General features: G+C 43.6%; 1 protein-coding gene across 2 annotated transcripts in view; it reads right to left on the bottom strand.

The window, feature by feature from the left end:
• Positions 1 to 22,040, bottom strand: part of LOC119399421 (cytochrome P450 3A6) — a 48,815-nt gene that overhangs the window by 10,168 nt on the left and 16,607 nt on the right. Inside the window, exons 5-11 of one of the 2 annotated variants that reach the window (XM_037666226.2) lie at positions 18,897 to 19,022; positions 14,967 to 15,204; positions 13,715 to 13,845; positions 11,639 to 11,735; positions 5,572 to 5,635; positions 5,392 to 5,500; positions 2,804 to 2,895 (exon numbers count right to left, since the gene is read on the bottom strand). In XM_037666226.2, the coding sequence (XP_037522154.1) occupies positions 2,804 to 2,895; positions 5,392 to 5,500; positions 5,572 to 5,635; positions 11,639 to 11,735; positions 13,715 to 13,845; positions 14,967 to 15,204; positions 18,897 to 19,022 (857 nt within the window). The remainder of the gene's footprint in view (positions 1 to 2,803; positions 2,896 to 5,391; positions 5,501 to 5,571; positions 5,636 to 11,638; positions 11,736 to 13,714; positions 13,846 to 14,966; positions 15,205 to 18,896; positions 19,023 to 22,040) is intronic. The other variant, XM_037666227.2, reaches the window with a different exon arrangement.

The following is a 22,040-nucleotide window of genomic DNA, read 5'->3' as shown; positions in this document are numbered from 1 at the left end:
TACATGTTATTGACGACGCCAGCGTTAAAAAGAAGCTTTTCATTAAAAAATGTGAAGTCTGCATATTTAGACGTGTTCATAGAGCTCAGATGTGGGCGGGTTGTCCGAAAACACTGCACTGCATTTAACGTACAATGGTTAACGTTTGTTGTACTGTAACTTGAGGTTTAACTGAACTGTAATGTGTGCTGCATATTAAAAATCTCAGGAATGAAAGTACAAATAAATGACATTACGGCCCGCCACGCGCTGCAGAGTACCCGATTTGCACAAGTATTTCCTCGGCATGGCGCATAACAAGCTGATTTTACTGTCTTCAGACACTGTTCACGACAGAGATACAAGCGCCACTTTGTTAGAGTGCTGTTAAAATAATCGTATTTTCCTCATTAGGAAGCACAAATTTATCGGAGGGAGCCAGCAGGAAAAGGAGCACGCTAATCCCGCCGAAGGCGGCAGTATAATGTTGCGACAATACACAATCTTGACGTGCTGCTACACAAGCCAGTCGCTGTTCCACTAAAACTAAGGCGGCGACGATACATCGGCCCTGTTGCTAACGTAGACTATATCATAGATTATTGCATGAGTCGTGCCAAATTTTCTTTTCCTTACACTGTATCCACAATTTCACCATGTGGTTCTCACTTACGGTATTTTTCACAAAGATTCTGACGTGTTATCCTTATCAGCATGTCCTAATATAATCGTGCCACGGATACGAGAATCGATGGATTTCGTCATTGTACCTGCTTTCGCGGCGCCCTTCGAAGTGTGCTTCTTGTGCCCAGTGAAGTGGAGTGTAGCTGAGATATATAACAAAGAAAGACCGTGGAATGGGCTCTAAAGAGCTCTCTCCTTGCATTTACTGTGAACACATAGCTGTAATAAAGTAAAAATGTTAAAAAAATGACAACAATGCTTGCCTCTCAATCTAGGGTCACTTAACTGCATTTAATGGCCCAAGAGCATCAAGTTTCTTAAATATCATCGCACGAGTTCACTTTAAACCTTTCAGACGCTATGTACACAATTGTGTACATCACTTGCTTTTGCTAGTTGTGTCAACTAGGAGCTAAGGAAAAGCAAGATACACTGAGGTTTGGATAAATTGAACCTCCTGCCTAATAAATCTGTCTTTAAACTTCATTTCGCGGTGTACTATTGCACATGATCACTTTTCTGAAGGCACTACCATGGTCGACGATTCGTTCGACGTGGCGCTTCCCTCGAGCCATGCCAAAAGTCTAATTTTTCTTTTCTCAAAATGAACAAAACCAAAAACGAATTCGCACTATATTTCCAGCCCGAGATTTGATTCTATATATGCAAAAACACAGCATGAATGGCTTCAGGATAAATAGATATTTAATGAGAACTTAATTTGGATTAATTGCTATAAAACACACAAATCATTCTATTATGAACTTATTTTTGTTGCAATAGAATATTGAGTGCCTTGAAATAATGTTGTGTCAATTTGAGGCATTTACAGACAGTTCTTCATAGGTGGCGTCTGAAAGGGTTAAAGGGGTACTGACACAAAAATTTTGGCCTCGCATTTTTTTGATGCAATGTGTTGCTGGGAGCCTGTTAGTCATAACACGGCACATCGATTGCTGCAGCACGCGACAGATAATTAATTACAGGCTCCTCATTACCGACCAGTGTCAGTTTCGGTTTCAAAAACGACAAGCCTCCGGGTGCAACTTTCACCACCTAGCGGCTGCAGCGCTCGATCACGTCAGCACACAGAAGTGTGACGCACTTCCGCGCTGTTCGCGTCGTCTCCTCGCATTCGCACGCTTGCCGCACGTGCTGCGCGATGTCGTCGCCATCATCGTCCTCGTTATCGTCGTCCTCCTCATCATCATCTGTTGGCGACGATTTCCTTGAGACACCAACAGCGCAGCGGCGAGCGCGTCAAAACAAAAATGGCGGCTACGACGTCATCACAACTTGTTGTACCGGCTACAACGGTTACGTAGGGGAAGTAGGGGGGTCACCTCGGGTCACCTCCGAGGGTGTCAATGCAATAGGTGCGCCCTGTAATGCTGGATCGCGCACGCGAACTTCAATATTCATATAAAATACCTTCCAAGCTTTATTCGCTGTCGATATTTCGCAGATGGTACACGCACGTACACGGAAATCGATCCAGCAGGCTATCTCGGCCGCGAAATTTTGTGTCAGTACCCCTTTAATACGGCGAAAGCCTCAGATGTCTCATCAAACGCAAAACGTGATTTCAGCGGCGTTAACGCTAACGATCCAAAGTGTCACCTGATCAAGCATGACGTCACCGTCTGCGTCCTCCTTACGTCAAGTATTACTAGTATATATAACGTTGTCGTGGCGTCAATATGACGTCACATAGCATGACATCCATTGACGTCATCACACGACATTTTCGATTAGTTGATGGTACGCCGATCCCGGAAGAAGTGCAATGCCACGTGATCCGCACAAGCTTAGGGAGGGGGGGTCAATACAATCGACTAAAAAATAATAAGAAGGTAATAGGAAGAACATGGATTTTGCCATTGAGTCGTCTTAGGCGGATACATAAGGGACCCTGTGATTTTTGAATACTAGAATCGTTAGGAAAGGTTTCACACCATAAGCTGGACAGGCTACGACGCACCAGAAACTTTAGGCATGATAAAACGAGTGACGTTTACTTTACGCGGCTGTTTATTTAATGCAAAGAAGTTGCTGCCAACCTCGCGCTTCGTGCTGCAACGCTCATACCTATAAAGTTCGACTCATGAAAGATAGGAGAAAAGAAAAGTGCGGTACTCACGTTATTATTGGTGGATATATCCTCAGTGTCTCAGAAATGACTTGGTTTGTGTATGGGAGGGTCAAAAGTGTTTGGTAAGATAAAACATCTCCCTGAAAAGAGAAAAAAAAAGGTAACACGTGATTAGGTTTGTCTTGGGCAAACTTAAGGTGGGCAAATAATAGGTGGGCCCTCAAATAATTTCGGACGTTTCCAACGCGGTTAATATTGATCTTTTATCTTGTACGTATACTTTTTAACGTTACCGTGTTACCGGAATACCGGATTGCGTTTACCGTTTTACCGGAACGCAAGTTTTAGAAAAGTTTTAGCTCGCCATACGTAAACGTATACATTTCCGCGTGCGCAGACCGATAAATGGTGAAGATAACTGTATTTAAACTACATTTAGTTTAGATAATATTCAATTACCGCTGCGGCAAAATCATAACAGAGGTTTTTAGCGTGTGCAACATCCCGGTATACGCAAAGGGGTGTAGCAATGCCGGGTTACCGGCGACGGTGTCGACATCTTGTGACGCTTCACGCCGCCACGTTCATGGACACGCTTAAAATGTACTGATGAGTTAGTTGGTGAGCCATGATTTTCGAATAGGCAGCGCACAAAGGGGCAACGAACACGTACACAAAAAAGACGCAAACACAAGCGCTGTGTTTGCGACACAAACAGCGCTTGTGTTTTGCGTCTTTTTTGTGTACGTGTTCGTTGCCCTTTTGTGCGCTGCCTGTTCGAAAATTCCTGGACACGTTTGTTTTCGCTTAGTGTTCTCGAGGGATAAAAATGATTAAAAAGGCAACTCATTCGCAATTATGCCGCTGCAAGGCATTTATGCTGGAAGTAGAAAGCCCGATTTTTATACAATACCAATTTTGTGCTTGCCTTGTTCACCTTGGCCCCAAGAGATGGCGCCACCTATCCAGCCTGTCAGGGGCCTTATGCCTCTCGCGTTTACACATTCGGTATTCTAGGTCGCTCTAGCTGCGGTAATCCAACTGAAACAAGGGGATCGCAAGTGGCCCTCGCGCTTCGGCTTATTTTGACTCGGCGGCTGGAGTCTCCGCAAAGCGGATGTCGCGAGTAGCAACGAACGAAGGTGGATTTGCGAGATAGGGCGGTAAACTGAAAGCCTATCCCGCGAATAGTTTACGCTCCGTAAAGGTTCTCGCATGCGCAGATTAAATCGGGTATCCGGTAACACGGTAACGTAAAGAAGTATACGTACAAGCTAAAAGTCCCTAATATAGACCCTTACAGTCTTAAATGTGTTCTGGAGGTTAACACTGACTGTAACACAATCCAATATACAGGGTGTTTCAGCTAAAAAGCACCAAGTATTAAAAAATTTGACATAGGCGCTATGCGTTCCAATTATCGCAGTATTGTTCTGGTCCATATAGAGCACCTCAAAATATTTTTTTCCAATCAGCCACGCTTGACAATTAACTAATTGCTAATTACCTTTTTAGATATTAACTCTAGGGAAAATCTTCCATAGGAAAGTTGTAGCGCTTGTTCAGAAATATCGAATTTTTAGATCTATGCTAAGATAACTTCTCTGCTAAGTTTTTTTTTTTCAGCCATTCCTTAAAGCGCGTGAATTTTAAAAAGTACGCCGTGACTGTCGCCTAACGCGCGGCGCTTTTAGTGCCCTCAAATATAAGTTGAACGAATTATCAAAGGCTGCTCCGCGCACGAAAGTCGATTGCACGAGTGTTATTGCATTTCGCCCCCATCGAAATGCGGCACCACGTGGCCGAAAATTGAACCCACGCCCTCGAGCCATGGACTCCCAGATGTCGTGCCGGGAGGTTTGCCGACGCGCAATCTCGGGGGTTATACTTGAGCTCAGCCGGAGGTGAAAATTGAGAATAAAGAAAGTTACAAATTAAAACTTAATATTCACTGCCATTTAACCACCTCGGATGGCTGATCGCCGTTGCACTGAGAAAAATTGAGGAAGAAATAGAAACGATAAGTAGAAGTAATTGATGGAAATGAGCTTTGAACATATGCGAACATATGCACTGGTTGGTACAAATTCTACGATAATTTACTCTTGAGCAACCTTTTGTTTTTGTGTCTGCCATCCTGCTTCGCTAAAGCGGATGCATGGCCAAGTTGGGTTGCACTTCGCAAGACAAAACAGCACGAAATGGCCTAGCACTGTACGTTATTTCTTGTGTTCCGTCTTTTTGCTCTATTTGGCCTTGAAATTGTGTTTGTGTAAGCAGTATGTGTTCCACACGTGTGTATATGTGTATTTTATTCCAACTCTTGAAGTAATCCCGCCTCGCCATCCAGAGTATTCTGATCAATAGTAAATTAATTAAAAATGCGATGACTTCACAGTAGAGCCAGCTACATCTCTTTTCAGATTTTGCCTGCATTCAGTAAAGGAAAGGGCGCAATTTTCTCAACGTCATATAGTTTTGGATTTACCATCGCAGTACATGCATCGAATAATGAAGCTTAGTGAATGTAACGCAGTTATGTACAGTAAATTTAGTCGTTTAGTCCTGCGGTCCTCAATCGTGTATAAGTCCTAACAGATGATGTCGTAGTTATGACAAGCCAGCAGGATTCTCACCTCCTTTTCGAAAGCGCTAATCACCTCTTCTCGCATTTTCTCTTGCACGTCTTGATGCTTTCCCATAAGATAAAACCAGTACGTGAATGCTAGTCTTGTGGTGTCGTACCTGCATATGACAGACAAAATAAATAAAGATTTTTGTGCAAAGTTTATATTGTGATAATATACAGAGCGTACCCTCCTAGAAAGACTGTCATGCAATTTGAAGACAGTTGATTGAGCGTCTCCGGAGGCAGCGGGGCTGGGAAAAATTAAAAAAAGAGAAAAGATTCAAATCAAACAACGCACCGTTGAACACAATGGCGAAATGATTATTCGCAATATTTCCATGTTTCATGGCTATTCGAGGTCAACCCGCTAAAACACGCACTTTGTGGCTCCGACAACAAGCGAAAAACATAATTAGCTTTCTCCGTCTTTAAGGTCTAATGCTTGTGTCGTAAGACAGAAGTCGTAATGCAGTTCAGCGCAAAAGCAGGCAAGAGACAAGCGACAGGACGAGGACACGTCTTGATGCTTTCCATAAGCTTGTCTGTTGCCTGTTTTTTGCGCTGAACTGCATTATGACTGACTCGTTCCAACTCGCCCAACAAGCAACGTTGGTAAGACAGAAATCAATACCGAATACGCATCAGCTCGTGTTTTCGCATCATAACGCGGTAGGTTCAGCGGAACTGTGACATGTTCATTAAACGACCTCATAGCGGTTGTCCTCGCCCTGATGGACTTCCACGAAGACTCACAGAAGAGCACTTTCCTATTCCTAACAACCTCCATGTGTCTTCCTGTGCCAAGCCCTGCAGCGTCTAGGGGTTGAACGATGTCTCTCGAATGACGAAGTGTCAGTTGAACGGTCTCTGAACATGTATTTTAATTCAGCAAGCACCATCGCTTTAGAATGCGTGGCAATCCGTTTAAAAAACGCAGCGTATAACCCACCCGTGATAACCTATCGGAGATTATGTGAGCCTGGATTGACCACCGTACTTGAATAAAAACATGTAAAATTCCAGAATGATGCAAAATGTGGCGCTTAGCATCGTCTTAGCTCCTATCGCCACGATCATTCATCTACTCAGCTGATGTCTAAGCCCAATATTTTTAAATGCGAAGCATTTCTTAGCGAACTTCTGCGACTTTGAGCGTATCTATCTATCTATCTATCTATCTATCTATCTATCTATCTATCTATCTATCTATCTATCTATCTATCTATCTATCTATCTATCTATCTATCTATCTATCTATCTAGCCGCCTACGACTTTGTGCTCTCCTGGCCGTTTCGTTAATCGGATGTATACCAAAATTGGTGTGTCATAACATGGCCTTATTACGAACATAAATAACAGGTCATATCATGAAAATCATGACACGCATGTCATGAACAGCATGATTTACATTCCACGGCCTTTGGGCTCCCTGGCGGTTCCGTTAATCGGATGTGTACCAAAATTGGTGTGTCATAACATGGCCTTATCACGAACATAAACGACAGGTCATATCATGAAAATCATGACACGCATGTCATGAACAGCATGATTTACATTCCACGGCCTTTGGGCTCTTGCGGCCGTTCCGTTAATTTCATATATACCAAAATTGGTACGGCGTGACAAGAGTTCATGACGAACATAATGACAGATCCTAACATGCAAATCATGACGCGCATGTCATGTGCAGCATGATTTACATGACATGGTCTCGGGGCACTCGCGGCCGTTTAAATGAAGGGATACATACGAAAACTGGTATGACGAGACATTTCTGTAGGACGAACATAACTGACACGTGATAACATGAAAATCATGATATGCATGTCATGTATGACATGATTTACATGCCACGCTCATGGCACACTCGCGGCCGTTTCGCTAGATTGATGTACACCAAAATTGGTACTGTGCGATGTGACTTGATGAAGAACATGAATAACAGGTGGTAGCATGAAAACCATGACATTTATGTCATGATTTACATGCGACGCTCATGGTGCATTCGCGTCCGTTTCGCTTGCGTGATATACACCAAAATTGGTGTTACGCGACACGACAGTATGACGAACGTAAGTGAAACGTGGTATCATGAAAATCATGACATGCAAGTCATGTACGACCTTATTTAAATGCCACGCTCACGATGCGCTAGCGGCAGTTTCAGTAGATTGATATACACCAAAATTGGTATTGCGCGATGTCACTGCACGAAGAACATGAATGACAGTTGGTTAGATGAAAACCATGACATGCATGTCATGTATGTCATGATTTAATTACCACGCTCATGATGCATTCGCGGCCGCTTCGCTAGCTCATGTACACCAAAATTGGTATTGCGCGAAGCGACTGTATGACGAAGGTAAATGAGACATGGTAACATGAAAATCATGACATTCATGACATGCACGACATGTACACCAAAATTGGTATTGCGCGAAGCGACTGTATGACGAAGGTAAATGAGACATGGTAACATGAAAATCATGACATTCATGACATGCACGACATGATTCACATGTCATGCTCATGACGCACTCGTGCCGTTTCGCTTGCTTGACACACACCAAAATTGGTATTGCGCGACGCGACTGCATGACGAACGTAAATGAGAGGTGGTAACATGGAAATCATGACATGCAGGTTATGTATGTCATGATTTACATGCCGCGCTCATTGTGCATTCCCGGCCGTTTCGTTAACTTGGTATACACCAAAATTGGTATTGCGCGACGCCACTGTATGACAAACGTAAATGAAAGGTGGTAACATGATAATCATGACATGCATGAAATGTACGAGATGATTTACATGCCATGCTCATGGCGCATTCGTGGCCGTTTCGCTAGATTGATATGCACCAAAATTGGTATTGCGCGATGTGACTGTATGAAGAACATGAATAACAAGTGGTAACATGAAAACTATGACATGCATGCCATGTATGTCATGACTTACATGCCACGCTCATGGTGCATTCGCGGCCGTTTCGATAGCTTGATATACACCAAAACTGGTATTGCGCAATGAGACAGTATGATGAACATTAGTAACAGGTGGTAACATGAAAAACCATAATATTCATGTCATGTATGGCATGATTCACATGCTCTACTCATGGTGCACTCGCGGCCATTTCGCTCCTTTGATATACACCAAAATTGGTATTGCGCGATGTGACTGTATGACGAACATAAATGAGGTCTTGACATGCGAATCATGTTATGCATGTCATGTACGGTATGATTTACATGCCACTGTCATGGTGCGCTTCCGGCCGTTTTGTTAACGTGATATATACCAAAATTGGTATGGCATGACACGAGTGCGTGATGAACATAAACGACAGGTCATGCATTGTATATACCAGAATATGCGTTTCATTGGCATGGTGTACACTAGATTGTGCATGCATGCGTGCATGGCAAACATGCGATATATGGTGGACTAGATGCCATGGCATGAATGATTTCATCTGGCTCAAAGACAAACAAGGCGATGTATGCAGCTCTTTGCTGGCTGCTTCGCATTACATCGATTCCCACAGTGCGTGGGATCTGCCGAATTTTTACAATAAATAACAGAAAAGCCATGCCAAGAGTTCAATTTTGAATTTTGGTACGTTATAATCACTTTGCGGGCAGTCTTAATATATACTTGATCCCCCATTTATCGCGACTGTCTACACAATAACACATTATTTTGCACGCACTGTACTCTTCCAACGCCCATTTTTTCCTCGCACTGTTTAACATTTGAGCATTTTACTGCATAAAAATTTGGAAATTGATGATGGTAATGTATTCACAGAGATGTTATTATAAATCATTGAATAATTATATAATATATAATCATATAGCAATATATATTGCATCATCGTATAATAACGAATATATTGATGAACGTTTTGTGTATGACGTTGCCATGATTTTTCCGAAACATTCTGTTTCAAGGTGTGCAATCACTTTTTTTTCTTTCTTGTTCTTTTTTTTATTGTCTTTTGTAGTTATTGACATGTTTTTTTTTTTCATTTGATCTCTAATTATGTTTTGTTATATGCCCTCCTGCTCGGTCTTCGATCTGTTGTATGTTTACCAATTAAAGCACTCGAAAAAAATACATTGATGATCACACAGATGACAGCATTCCGTGTGATAGTAACGTTTCTTGAGTGTTTTTATTGAGAATTATTTTGATATGTACTGCATGCGCTCTGGTGAATTACCCTTATTGATCTTAGGGCTCATCGGAAATACCATAAATCATTATTGCTCAAAGAAAACGTATCTACAAGTTGTAACCGAAATCTTTGCCTACAATTCCAGTACATAGGTAAACTGTAAGGACTTCTTTTAGTCCATTTTTTATAAGTTTTCAGGCTTAACAAGGTATCAGAATGGTTTTCTTGTTGCTACTGGCGCCATCAGTGTTCTTGAACAGAAAATATGCGAGGGTTTGCACTGCCGCAAACGTAATTTCATACGCAAACGATTGAGTGCCGTACTAACACTTCCATGCCTTCGTGTAATTTTTGGCTGCGCTTTTCATAGATCTGTGCTCTGTCGAGCTTACGCACACTAGAAGGGTTTGTTAAGTTCTGAAAACAGAGGTAAACGCCATGACAGATATTAGTAAGCAGAAGATTCGTGTAGGCTCGATTTTTCATGGTGTAAACGTGAAAATTTAAAACGTAACAAAAATTCCTCTATCTGAAGCAGCTTCAAAAATCAAATATCAAAACACAAATTCCTACACGAACCTGTTTCAATTTATTCAGGTACCACCAAGCATTATAAGTGATATGTGCAGAGCCATTACAGCTGCGGCTGTTACTTGGCTATGCGGGCAGGAAGAAAGGTATCGATGAAGTTTGTCGATATAATGTGGAACACAGTTGTATCAAACAGAGGTAGGCCCGTAGTCAGGGGGGAGGGGGAGTAGGCTCTAGCTCCTCCTCCCCACCCCCGAAATTTTCGGGCAGTTGGGTGTTTTGACCGCAATATAAGTGTTAAAAATTCGCGTTTTTCTCGAATAGTGAGGGCCTTCAGCAAATGCCCCCCTCCCTCCGTCCCCCCCCCCCCCCGAAAAATATTTCTGGCTACCGCCCTGCACAGAGGTACTACAAATATACATGTAGATTCAGGTCTTCTACGACCTCTGCCGAACGGTGAGATATACTGTTCAGGAGAGTTTAACTGAAATATGAACATAAATTGTGCAACCCACGAAACCAGCTGAGCCAGATATAATCAGCGGCACATACCTCGTGGCAACGCCAGTATAGCCCAACTTCTACTTTACCAGGTCATGCATCCCGCATATCCGCAAATCGGTGCTAAAGAATCATCCAAGGGAACCAAGAGTTTAGAAGGAAGTCGCATTGAGGAATAGCGGTATGACTGTTATGCTTGGTCGCTTATCTTGTGCTTGCAGCGCTTAAGGATCAATACGAGACTACGCATACTTTTATACTTTTACGTTAAAGCGAAAGCCTTATATGTCCCATGCGAACGTGAGCCTCAGGGAAAAACCGGCGTCAACACTAAATAGTACAGAAAAATCACCGGCGATCGCGATACTGCCTAATGCGAATTGCGAGCGCAGCTTTTTATGTGTTTTGATTTTGCGATAAGTGGAGAGCCGCTCCTTCGCTTACCGGGAGACCGCGAAAGGCAACGCGTGGGCGCGTTCCACGACAGCCGCCGCAGACAGGCCTCTGTTCATGCAGCGGTTTATTTCCATATATGGTGTCAGTGGACGCAATCGCCGCATACCTTAGTGGCAACGTCATCGGCGAGCACTACTGTGGCACCGTGGGTGGCCGCCGCGGAACCTGTCGTCTCGCCACTGTCGTTCCCTCAACCTCGCGCTCTCCTTGCTATCGCCGTCTTTCATCCTCCGCTGCGCTTAGCGTTCGCTCTGCCGGTTACGACGGCAACGGCGACGCCGCTCAACGCAGGAACGGGCGCCGAAAAGGTCACATGACCACCCGTGCACCTCGTGGATCAATTCGTCAGTGCGGCGCCACGTGATACGAAGTTCACCGTAAAATAGCCACACGGGATGGATTTTGCATTACAGTAGTCTACGGCGAATGAGTAACGGACACTGAGTTTTTCAACTTCCACGTTGTGAGAATCGGAGTCAAGGAATTTCGAATTACAATGGCAGGAATGCCGCTTTACACAAACTCGGGTAACTTTATTGCGAAAGGATTTTCTTGCACTCTATGAAATGCGTTTCAGCTTACCTGTGTTGTCTACCTGGTCCTTATTATTTTTCTCGGCGGAGCTTTCTGCAATGGCTAGGCCGTCGAGAAGTATCTGAGCCATGTCCGGCAGATGTACCTAGAGCGATAATATGTGTATCAGGAGCGTTATTTGAGTGCACGAAAATCGCAGGAATAACCATAACAAAGGACATCGGCCAACTGAAAAAATATTCACTGGTCTATATGCAGCGCTGATTTGTGGCTAGGCGAAAGTACTTCAAGAGATTACAATTAGTTTTTGCTGATTATTTCCTACATACATCTGTGACCGTGAATAATGCTTTTTATTGATAGCTCCGGCCTTGTATTTCATTTGAGGTATCTTACATAACGTTCAGTTTACTAATTATCTGTTTTTTGTTCACAGCCATTGAGCAGTGTGGTGAAAGCCTTAAATGACTCATCGTGGTGTGTGCTTGAAGAAGCCCGCAGTGAGCACATTGGAGCAGAAACCTCCTTGCGTTGCTGCTAGTGAGTGTGTGTTGATGCGCACGAGCTGCGCGTTCACTTCCTTTTTGTGACGTTACCCTAATTAAAGAAATATAACAGCGGCGAGGTCTTGACTTGCACGACTGACGGCTATCAAGTTACGGGGATGGAAGATGCTGAGCCAGGCCCTAGTGAATGGTGCGGTAGGCCAAATGGTATAAAACACGACAGGGGACTCGACAAGCACGAAATGACTGGTGCTGAACAAACGAGCTCGTCGAATTCTGACATGATCTTTTAGCCTTCAATGCGCTGCCACTTAGTCTTTCGTCTTCGAGTCTTCTTAGAGATTCTCTGATGAGGGAAACAACGAAAATTCCGAGGTTCTGACACACCCTCAGAATTTTCGCTTGCCCGAAATCTTAGTTCATCTTCAGCCACCTAAAACCACTTTTAAAAGCTAGTTCAGTGTCCGAAATTGAATATATATTGTGCACGTCCATTTTTCCCTAGTCGCTTGACGACGACTTCTGCCACCATCGACGAAATAAAACGGCTTTTGTCTCTTCAGACCATATTTTAACAAAAGTGGAACGTCACTTTTGCCGCGGCCTGGAGAAAAATAAAGTTTCCCGATGATTACGCTAGGACGTCAGCAGGTACTAGTGAGGCAATGTGTCTCTGGGAGCCGAGTTCGCTTATGGGAGCCGAGTTCGCTCTGGGAACCGAGTTTGATTATGCAGCAGGTCTGCATAATTGCTGTGAGCTTTTCTGCCGCACATAAGACACTGGTCGATACACGTATTTCGGAGACCAGTACATAACAACACTCAATAGACGCGATTCTCGTCTCATGGAATATCTTCCGCACAAGTTTGTGGCGCGTTCTAGCGGGATTCGTCGTCGACACGTTTGTGATGCATCTTCAGCGGCCGAAAAAAATGCGTGCTTTAGAATGATTGCAAAAAGCCTGAATATTCAAACATCACTCGTGCAAACGTAGCATGCGTTCGTGAAAGTGACGATAACGGGCAATAATGATGCCTCATGCGCCAATTTAAGGATTTGCCAATGATCGCAGATTTAGCAGAGAACATCGACTCAGGCAGAGATGAATTTGCAGGATTGCATTGTTGGGTTCATATTTAAGCTGAAGGCAAGTGAAGTCGTTACACAATATGTAGACGCTTCGAGTCTAATGATCTAAAATAACTGTAAGGGTAAGAGGATTCTAAATTTTCCTTGGGCCAGAGTTCCGAGAAGCCTTTGCGTGAATAAAATCAGGACTTCTCTTGCGCTTTTTCGGAAGTCCTAACGACCTACAAGAAGCACTAATAACGTAGCAATGCAAACTTGTTGGGTAGGCAACATCGCAAGTCGACCATTACGCATTGTCCATAAAACCAATGGACCATTACTACAACTCAGTAGTTCAGTATCAAGCATACACGACCGCCGTATTAGCAATTAACCGGGACACAATTCTTGAACGCCCCTTAAGCTGGAATTGCTCGCAAGTAACTTAACAATTTTTTTTGTGAATTGGGCCCCTGCTTGCTTATTACACAAAATGTAAATAAAAATACGTTATGGTATCGTAATGTGCAATAAGACGGCAATACCAACCTGTGGATTCTTTCGCCGGAATCGAATGACGTCTGAGGCTCTCTTAGTAAGGTCAGCAAAAGGGTTCGTGTACAAAACCGCAATTAACTTCGCCGGTATTTTCAAGAGCCAAGGCCAATGGTAAAGATTCTCTGGAATGAAACACGCACAGTGTTTTGTGCAAAATTAACATTCCCTGGCAAAAACTTTCTCGATTTTTATTATTGTATGAACCGAACGTTTCGAAAGGTCAACTTTATCTCAAGCCAACAGTTAGATGGAGAGTAAACACTGCAAGCGCAATCCACAGCCACCTTGTGCATTCAGACGCGTTGCTAGCCATTGTGTGATAGTGCGACATACATTTACCTCCAAGTTAGTTCCTTTACTGAAGGCGTTCTGCAGGACTTCGACGTCAACATCTAATTCGCTCCCCTATTTTTGCTTCTTTTTATCACTATTTTTGCCTCTAACTACTTTTGTTGGCGTCCATAGCCTTTTCTGCTATTTCGTGAAAGCGTGTCTATATATGACATCGAAAAAAAGAAATTAGTGGGCGTGAAAGTGACTGCTTTCAAAAATCGTCCTTCTCTTATATTGCGTTCTGCTTGTGTTCCACTTGCATTGTTACTTTGGTGAAATAAAGGAGGTTTCTGAAACAAAGTATCAGAAAGCATAAATCTGAGTTTACCGAAACCCTATGGTCATCGCTGTGATCTAAATGCATACTAAACAGCCAATCTATAAAGCAGTTTGCCATGCTAAGCATTTGAGAACCGTACATTAGATGTTTATGAACTGCAGAAGCGCTATAGGACCATTAATTCTTTGTTGATATATAGGACACAAAATGGTTATCCGCTAAGCCGTTTAAAAGGTGTTCCGAAATACAGCAGAGTGCACAAATACGCCTGCTCGGTAGTTCGTAAAGAGGAAAGAGATACACTTACTACGTACGACCATGTTGAAGCTTTATGCTAATAAATAGAATAACTCGTTCAGTGGTCACAGGTCATCGAGTGCCGCACCCCCGCCTAATATGGTCACGTTCCTCGAACAAACCGCAGGCGTACTTTCTACTCCACAGTACCGCTGACGATAGAAGCATTTGCAGCAATTTTTTCGCTGTCTTGTAAACTTTTAACTCAGGCGAAACGTCGCATATTTTGTGAGCCCATACTTTCACTGAATACATTACGGCCAAAGAGTAGGAAATATGGTACAAATTATGTTATGCTAAACAGTAATGATTACTGAAAGGAGTGTTACTTACGACCTAAATTGTAGAATAATCCAGAATTAAGATTTGGTAGGACATCCAGGGCTGCTCTAAACATTGGCATCTCGGGATTCCGTTGTACGTTTGTGTCGATGCCGAACGCCGACTTGCCAATCACATCGAAGGTGAAGCGTTCGCACAGGCTGTTGATGTCCGCCTCAATTCCACTGTCGGCGTGCTCGCCGAGAACATCGATGAACTGCTGCTGTGCGTGCAGCAGAGAGGGCATCACCTGTCATGGAAGTGCATAGCTTTAAGCATTATGACAGGATCGCGAGCAGGCCAACCCTACAATGAGATTATTTATTTTTTTGATCGTGTTGCCAATGGCATACTTCTTTTTAAACTCCCCATCCCTTCTTCGTCAACGGCGTGAAGTAGGTTTCTGATGACAAATTCCATTTACCCAATTGGCTGCCAACGCAATCTGCCATATTTTACGGAAGTCTTTCTGATGTGCTCCCGTAAGTCTATTTTAATCTCTGTAGGATATTTCGTCTCTTAAATCATCTCTTCTGTCATAACCGACCTTTCTCACTCAAGCTAACCTGCACTCTAAGATCTTGCTGGGACAACCGCACTTCCGGCCTGGTGCTCGGCAGAACGAAGTTGATCGTCGCTTGGGAGGGCACCCACCCTGGGGGAAATTGGCGGCATGGGACCGCCAGACCTAAAAATAAGGTCATCCTCTCTTTTTTTAGGTCTGGCGGTCCGATGCCGCCAATTTCCCACAGGTTGGGTGCCCTCCCAAGCGACTATGAACTTCGTTCTGCCGAGCACCAGGCCGGAAGTGCGCTTGCCCTATTTTACCGGTAGGTACCCGGCGGCAGCAATTCTCTGCCTCCCACAGCAGACGCGGATGCTCAACTTCTAGAAAACATTGACGCTTCCGTACACTTCTTTGTGTGGAATTGAATTACTCTGGAAAGAATGTTGAGGTACTCTACAGGTAATACTTGCATAGTTGTCGGTGAGACCCACATGGCTGCCAGGTGAGCGCGAAATTTACTTGTTAGATTTCTTTGTAATACTATCTACTGGTGCTCGAGTGAACATGCGTGCTATACTGCTACTCATTTAGCATTTGAGCGGCAAATTTTCTATTCTAAATAGGTCCTCCGATACGGAGCTGTCGTCCAGCATTTCTCTTAAAGCTAGCTCCTCTGCCACGCGCGACGCTTCGGTCAACTAACCGATATGACACACACGTGACGAGTCCGCTCATCTGTGCTCTGCCCTTGAAACGTGCCAGCTCTCGCCGGTCCTCTGAGTTGAAAGTGGGAACGAACGAACGAATAGCACTGAAGTGGTGATTAAAATAGACCAGCTTCCAAGCACATATAGAGATAATACAGACCCTAACGCTGTGTATCGAAAACGCACGGAAAGGGTGTGTACCACGATTGTCGACGCAAAGGCATCATAGACATAACGTAGAGAAAAAACGAACATTGCTTACATGCATATCTCCGCTCGCAAGTGTGCATACTATCTTTTTTTGGCACTTGTCTTTAAACGCCACTTCTTTCTCCATTATTGCGATTAATCAACCACTTACGCGCATTTTATCTTCTTCGCGTGCCGTGATCTAGTGATCAAGGCGGGCTCGTTACCTTTATGCCGCTCGGTGAAGTTAACCAAAAGGAAATTTCAGTATTTCGCGCGTCAAAACCGCAATATTAATAACATTCATGCTGTAGTGAAAAGACTTTCGAATAATATGGACCAGCTGGTGTTTTTTTGCCTTATCCCTAATCAGAGCAAACGGGAGTTCTTGCCTTTTCAACGCCCATGAAATGTGGCCGCTATGGCCAGGAAACGAGCATGCGACCTTGACGGGAGCCGCGCGACATCTCATATAGCTTCTAGATTGGTCTTATTACTAAAGTGCAGTTCAGTATCATTATCTACTGGATCAGTCCCGCTATAATCGAGGTCACTACATTGCAACCAGCATCAAACAAAAAATAACACTTGAGGTTTTACTTTCCAAAACCACGATATGATTATGAGGCATGCCATAGCGGATGGCTTCGGACAGTTCGACCACCTGGGGTTCTTTACAGCGCACTGACATCGCACAGTACACGGGCATCTAGCACTTCGCCTCCACCGAAATGCATCCGCCGCGGATGGGATCGAACCCGCTACATTCCTGTAGCCGAGCATCGGGACCACTTCACCACCGCGGCTGCCCAGCGCCATTGTAAAGTTAGTGTCTTAGTAATGTAAACGAATATGTTCATAGGCGCACACGCTGTCTGCCTATGTTACTACTACCGACGTTCTAGTTCAGTGGAAAATTTGAACCTCATGCTCAACATTAATTTACCGTAGTGAATAGCCGTCTTTTTTTATTAAATGTATTTAAGGAGAGGTTGGTACCTATACATGGCTCCGGCTACTCATCTTCCCTTACGCATTAATTAGCGTCACGAGCTTATAAATAAAGGTACACTCACTGACGGCAATGTCCATTTAAAAGGAATGTTCACACGTCATGCATAATGTCCACGTGATGACAACAATGTTCACACACAAGACACACAAGAATCGTTCGCACTTTGCCGAAGAGTTCAACTCACAGTCCTTTGTAGAGTGCAATCACATCACACAAAAGTCACTGGGCATTGCCCACACTTTAAACACAGCTCTCTTGAATCACAAGAGGCAACGCGAAACATGTGACCAGAAGTATCTCAATGGAAGAATAATTAAAAATGTGAATCAATATCTTTTTGATATCCGACTCTTCTAAAAACCGTACTAGGGCGCGTGCAGCGATGTTTTGAAGAGTTTCTGTTGGCCATGGACCCAATACTTTTGCTAATGATAGCGGCCGTCTGTCCAATCTGTTTAGTTTTTGTAAGAATTTTTTACGGGGAACAGCATAATTTTTGCTTGCAGTGTAGAAGGAGGTGTTCTATGTATTCTTCTGCCTCTTCACATGTACATGTAGCGCAGTTAGTTTTTCTTATCCTATATATGAAGCTCTTAGTGTAGGCAGTGCCTAGACAAAATCTGTGAATTACTGTTTCTACAGAACCGCTAATTTTAATAGGAATTTGAAATTCCATTCATGGATCGATTGCATATAATTGAGAGTTTTGAGCTCCATTCGCGAACCAAGTCTCTTTGGACAATCGACCACAGAGATTGTTCAAGAAACGTCGTGCATCACTCGCCGCGAGAGGTAATAGAGATAAATCGTCATTTTGATGCGCTGCATGTGCCAAACAATCAGCTGTGACATTTCCGGTGATTTCACAGTGACTTGGGATCCACTGGAACACGATATCATGATGTAACTCTTTTGCTATGGCGTATGTCTTCCGAATTTCATATGTTAATATGTTATATGTTTTGTCAAAGTTGATGTCTTTAATACACACTAATGATGATTGCGAGTCACTTAAAATTACCCAGCGAAGTGGCCCTGTTTTTCTACATATGTAGCGTAAAGAAGAATGTATAGCAAATAGTTCTGCCGTTGTGGACGTCGTAAAGTGACAGAGCCGAAAAGCTTTTCTCTCTTGGTATTCAGGTATATAGAAAGCTGACGTAGAACTTTGTTTTCGACATGACCCATCAGTGTAAACGCTAATACGATCAGCATAACGTGTGTAAAGATGGGCTAAAGTAAATTGTTTTATTGCAATAACGGGCATGGCACACTTTCGTGTTATCCCCGGAATCGATGTGACAATTTCTGGAATGGCAAGTCTTCTTGAAGCGCAAGGCTATTCAAATGCTTCCTGAATCACGGTCAGTGGTTTCAGTATAATTTACTTTTCTTGCACAGGAGTGCAGGTTGCAAACTTTTGCCAGGTTCCACCTCTGACATTTCGCTAGGCTCATTACGTTGGACACTTCGATTATGTTGGACAAGAACAGTTAGAAAATGTTATCACTGCATCCACGTACCGCTTTGAGCTTCGACGCCGTGAAGAAGTGTGACATGCAAGTTCTTGATTCTCTCCACACAGCACCTTTCGACAGGATGATGTACTTCTTGAACAAGGGGTCCATTTCGTAGATGTGCAATGTGCGCTGCGGAAAATAAGGATAATCTTAACAGGACGCGCTCTGCGCAACTGCTTAACATGCTCGGTAAAATAGCGGCCAAAAAGAAACTGATCTCCCTGAATCATCACATCGAGCTTGAATGGGCGATATCATGATCAGTAGTTGCCATGTATAGCCCACACACGGCGTTTCTTATGGCGGATATTATATCAGGTCAGCAATAATAAAGCTGTGAATACATCTACGAAAGTATTAACAGAGTATTGTATTAATATTGCATTAATAGCTGAGCTGTTCTGGTGCTGGGTCGGACGACAGACGAGTGGCCGCGTCGCATGTCATGCTCTGGTAAGTAAGTCAAATGCACCTATAGATGGCGTTGATGCCTCGGTCGCGGAGGAAGCAGTAGCTGGATAGGGGAGGGCCCGCTGCAGCATAAACAGGGCTTAAAGTCACTGCAGCTGGGGCGAAAGTGGCAGGGGCTGTTCCAAATGCTTTCAGTGCGTATCTACGTTACTAATAACGTAATCAAAGATGTACGTAGACGTTGTGAAGAGGTTAGAGAAGGACTGAGGGAAGACAAGGAAGGTGAGGGTGTTCTGAACAAAGAACATGGCTGACGCCATAGCCTAGCGCAACGTGTATTATTACAAAAGATACCAATATAAAACCACAAACAAATCACAGAAAATCAAAATATGAAGCCTTGAGAACCGCAGCTTCGCTCCTTCTGCGGATTTCACACTAGATGCATGAGGGGCGGTATTAACAGCGGAGCCGTTTAAACATGAGTTACGTCCGGCAGCGTTGGTAGAAACCACGGTGTTGTAGAAACTGCGCCTTTCATGGCCAAGCGAAGACGTCATCCTTCCATCGCCTTGCAACACGTTAGAGGAAAGATAGGAGGAGGAGAGGCGGATAGATGTGCAGAGGAGGAGGATACGAAAAAAATAAACCGAAAGTTCTTGGCGAAGCGGGATTCGAACCCTGGTACTCACGGCCCGAAGGCGAGCGTCTTATCCACTCGGCTACAGGCACGCTATATCAGAACAAGCGTTTGTGGGAACCATGTGATCGCGTTGCTATAGGCAAGAGAACCAGAAAACGATAGAGAGAAAGAGTGAAAAAAAAGAGACAGGGAGAGAGAGAGAAAGAAAGAAAGATAGATGGATCGTCACAAAGAGGAAGAAAATGAAAGAGAGCATTGCACAGCCGTTTACAATACAGTGTAAGCAAGGGTGGGAAAGGGAAGAGAGGGCGAGGAGGAGAGATGTGAGGGTCAGGAGGAAGGAAAGGAGGAGGGGAAGGCCACCACATTCGTTGTTTTCGCAGTATTTGCACCACTAGTGCGTAGTTGGCCCAATTTCCTTGTTTTTTAGTATTCTAGAAAAAATGAACGAACTGAGTACCGCTACATTCGATGCCACACGTCATCACTAAATTAAGCTATTGCTATTGAATCGCATCTAATCTTGTGCCCCTGCTACGTTGTCTTGAAGTGCTATACAACGCTGGAGGCAATTAAGTCGAAGTTACTCTTTTTGTAATTCTGAAGCTCAGAAAGCTGTGGGAATGCATGCGAAGGCGGCAGAATAACAGCACTTGTAATTCTCGTTGTCAAATAATGGACACTATACTCGTTATATATCTTTTTTGTATTTAATTGATTATGTCCTACAACATAAATAAACGAAGAAAGTGTACGCATGTTTCCTGAAAACGACGTATTTTGTACGGAAGCTATTCGAAAGTGGAACTTTTCATTTCACAGCTTTATTGTGTGAAAAACATTCTAATAGAAACGCAAGAAACTTGCCTATTGCCGCGAATCAGCTCTTGTATAAAGTCAATGTTAGACCAATACTTGAGCCCCGCCACGGTGGTCGAGTGGTTATGGCGCTCGACTGCTGACCCGAAGGTCGCGGGATCGAATCCCGGCCGCGGCGGCTGCATTTTCGATGGAGGCGAAGATGTCTGAGGCCCGTGTACTTAGATTTAGGTGCACGTTAAAGAACCCCAGGTGGTCAAAATTTCCGGAGCCCTCCACTACGGCGTCTCTCATAATCATATCGTGGTTTTGGGACGTTAAACCCCAGATAAAAAAAAAAAAAGACCAATACTTGAATACGCTTGTTGCTTTGTTGCTTTGGGACCTTTGGCAGCAGGTGGGCATTCAAAGGATTGAAATAATTCAAAATTTAGCTGTGAGATTTGTTCGTGCCAATTATACCCACCACTTTAGTGTGACCATTGCAAAGGAAAGCTTTGGATGGGAGTCATTGCAGAAACGGAGGCAAAACTTAAGGTTAATGTTTTTTCGCAGTATATTCCATAAAACACTGGTAATAAACGGACTTTTTCCTTGCACAATCATGATTACGTCTCACCCCCTCTTGATCACGCCTGCAAGGTAAAGGAGATAACATTGGAACGAACTACTTCAGGATGGCGTTTTTCCACAGAACAATTCGCGAGTGGAACAAACTGCCTCATGACATTGCCACTGTTATCTCCCTTGATGTATTTGCTTCTTCTCTTCAGAACTCGTAATGTAAGTAGCCTTCGTGATACCGTGAGGGGTATTTGCTTGTTTGTTTTTCGTACTACAAATGCTTTGCTGTATTGCTTTTCTTTTGTCCATTTGGTTACTTGCCGCTGTACATTTGTTCAATTACCTGCCTTTGGTTGGCTATGTTTGTATTGTACTCCATCCCACTGTAATGCCGAAAGGCTCTGTGGGTATTGTAATAAATAAGAAATAAAAAAATAAAGAAAAATTTCGGCGACACAGCGTTAACCACAAAGCGATGTATTCTTGTTTGCACAAAAGAAACCTGGTTAACAAACTCCCATTGGTAGGTGAACCGGTTCCCCATTTTGTGGCAGTCCGCGAGGCACTCAATAATGCGCAAATGGTGATTTCAACGTGTGTATGTTAATGAGTACAGACTGATGCATGGCATGCTTGAGGCATTCGTCCCCATTGGAAGCAGGACACCCAATGTGTCTTGGTATAAGTGGTGTTTTGTTGCTACTGTGATA

Source organism: Rhipicephalus sanguineus, chromosome 7 (assembly GCF_013339695.2).
Source record: "Rhipicephalus sanguineus isolate Rsan-2018 chromosome 7, BIME_Rsan_1.4, whole genome shotgun sequence".
Lineage (NCBI taxonomy): Eukaryota > Metazoa > Arthropoda > Arachnida > Ixodida > Ixodidae > Rhipicephalus > Rhipicephalus sanguineus.
The sequence above is the reverse complement of the archived record's forward strand: the minus strand, read 5'-3'. Positions and strand labels throughout refer to the sequence as shown.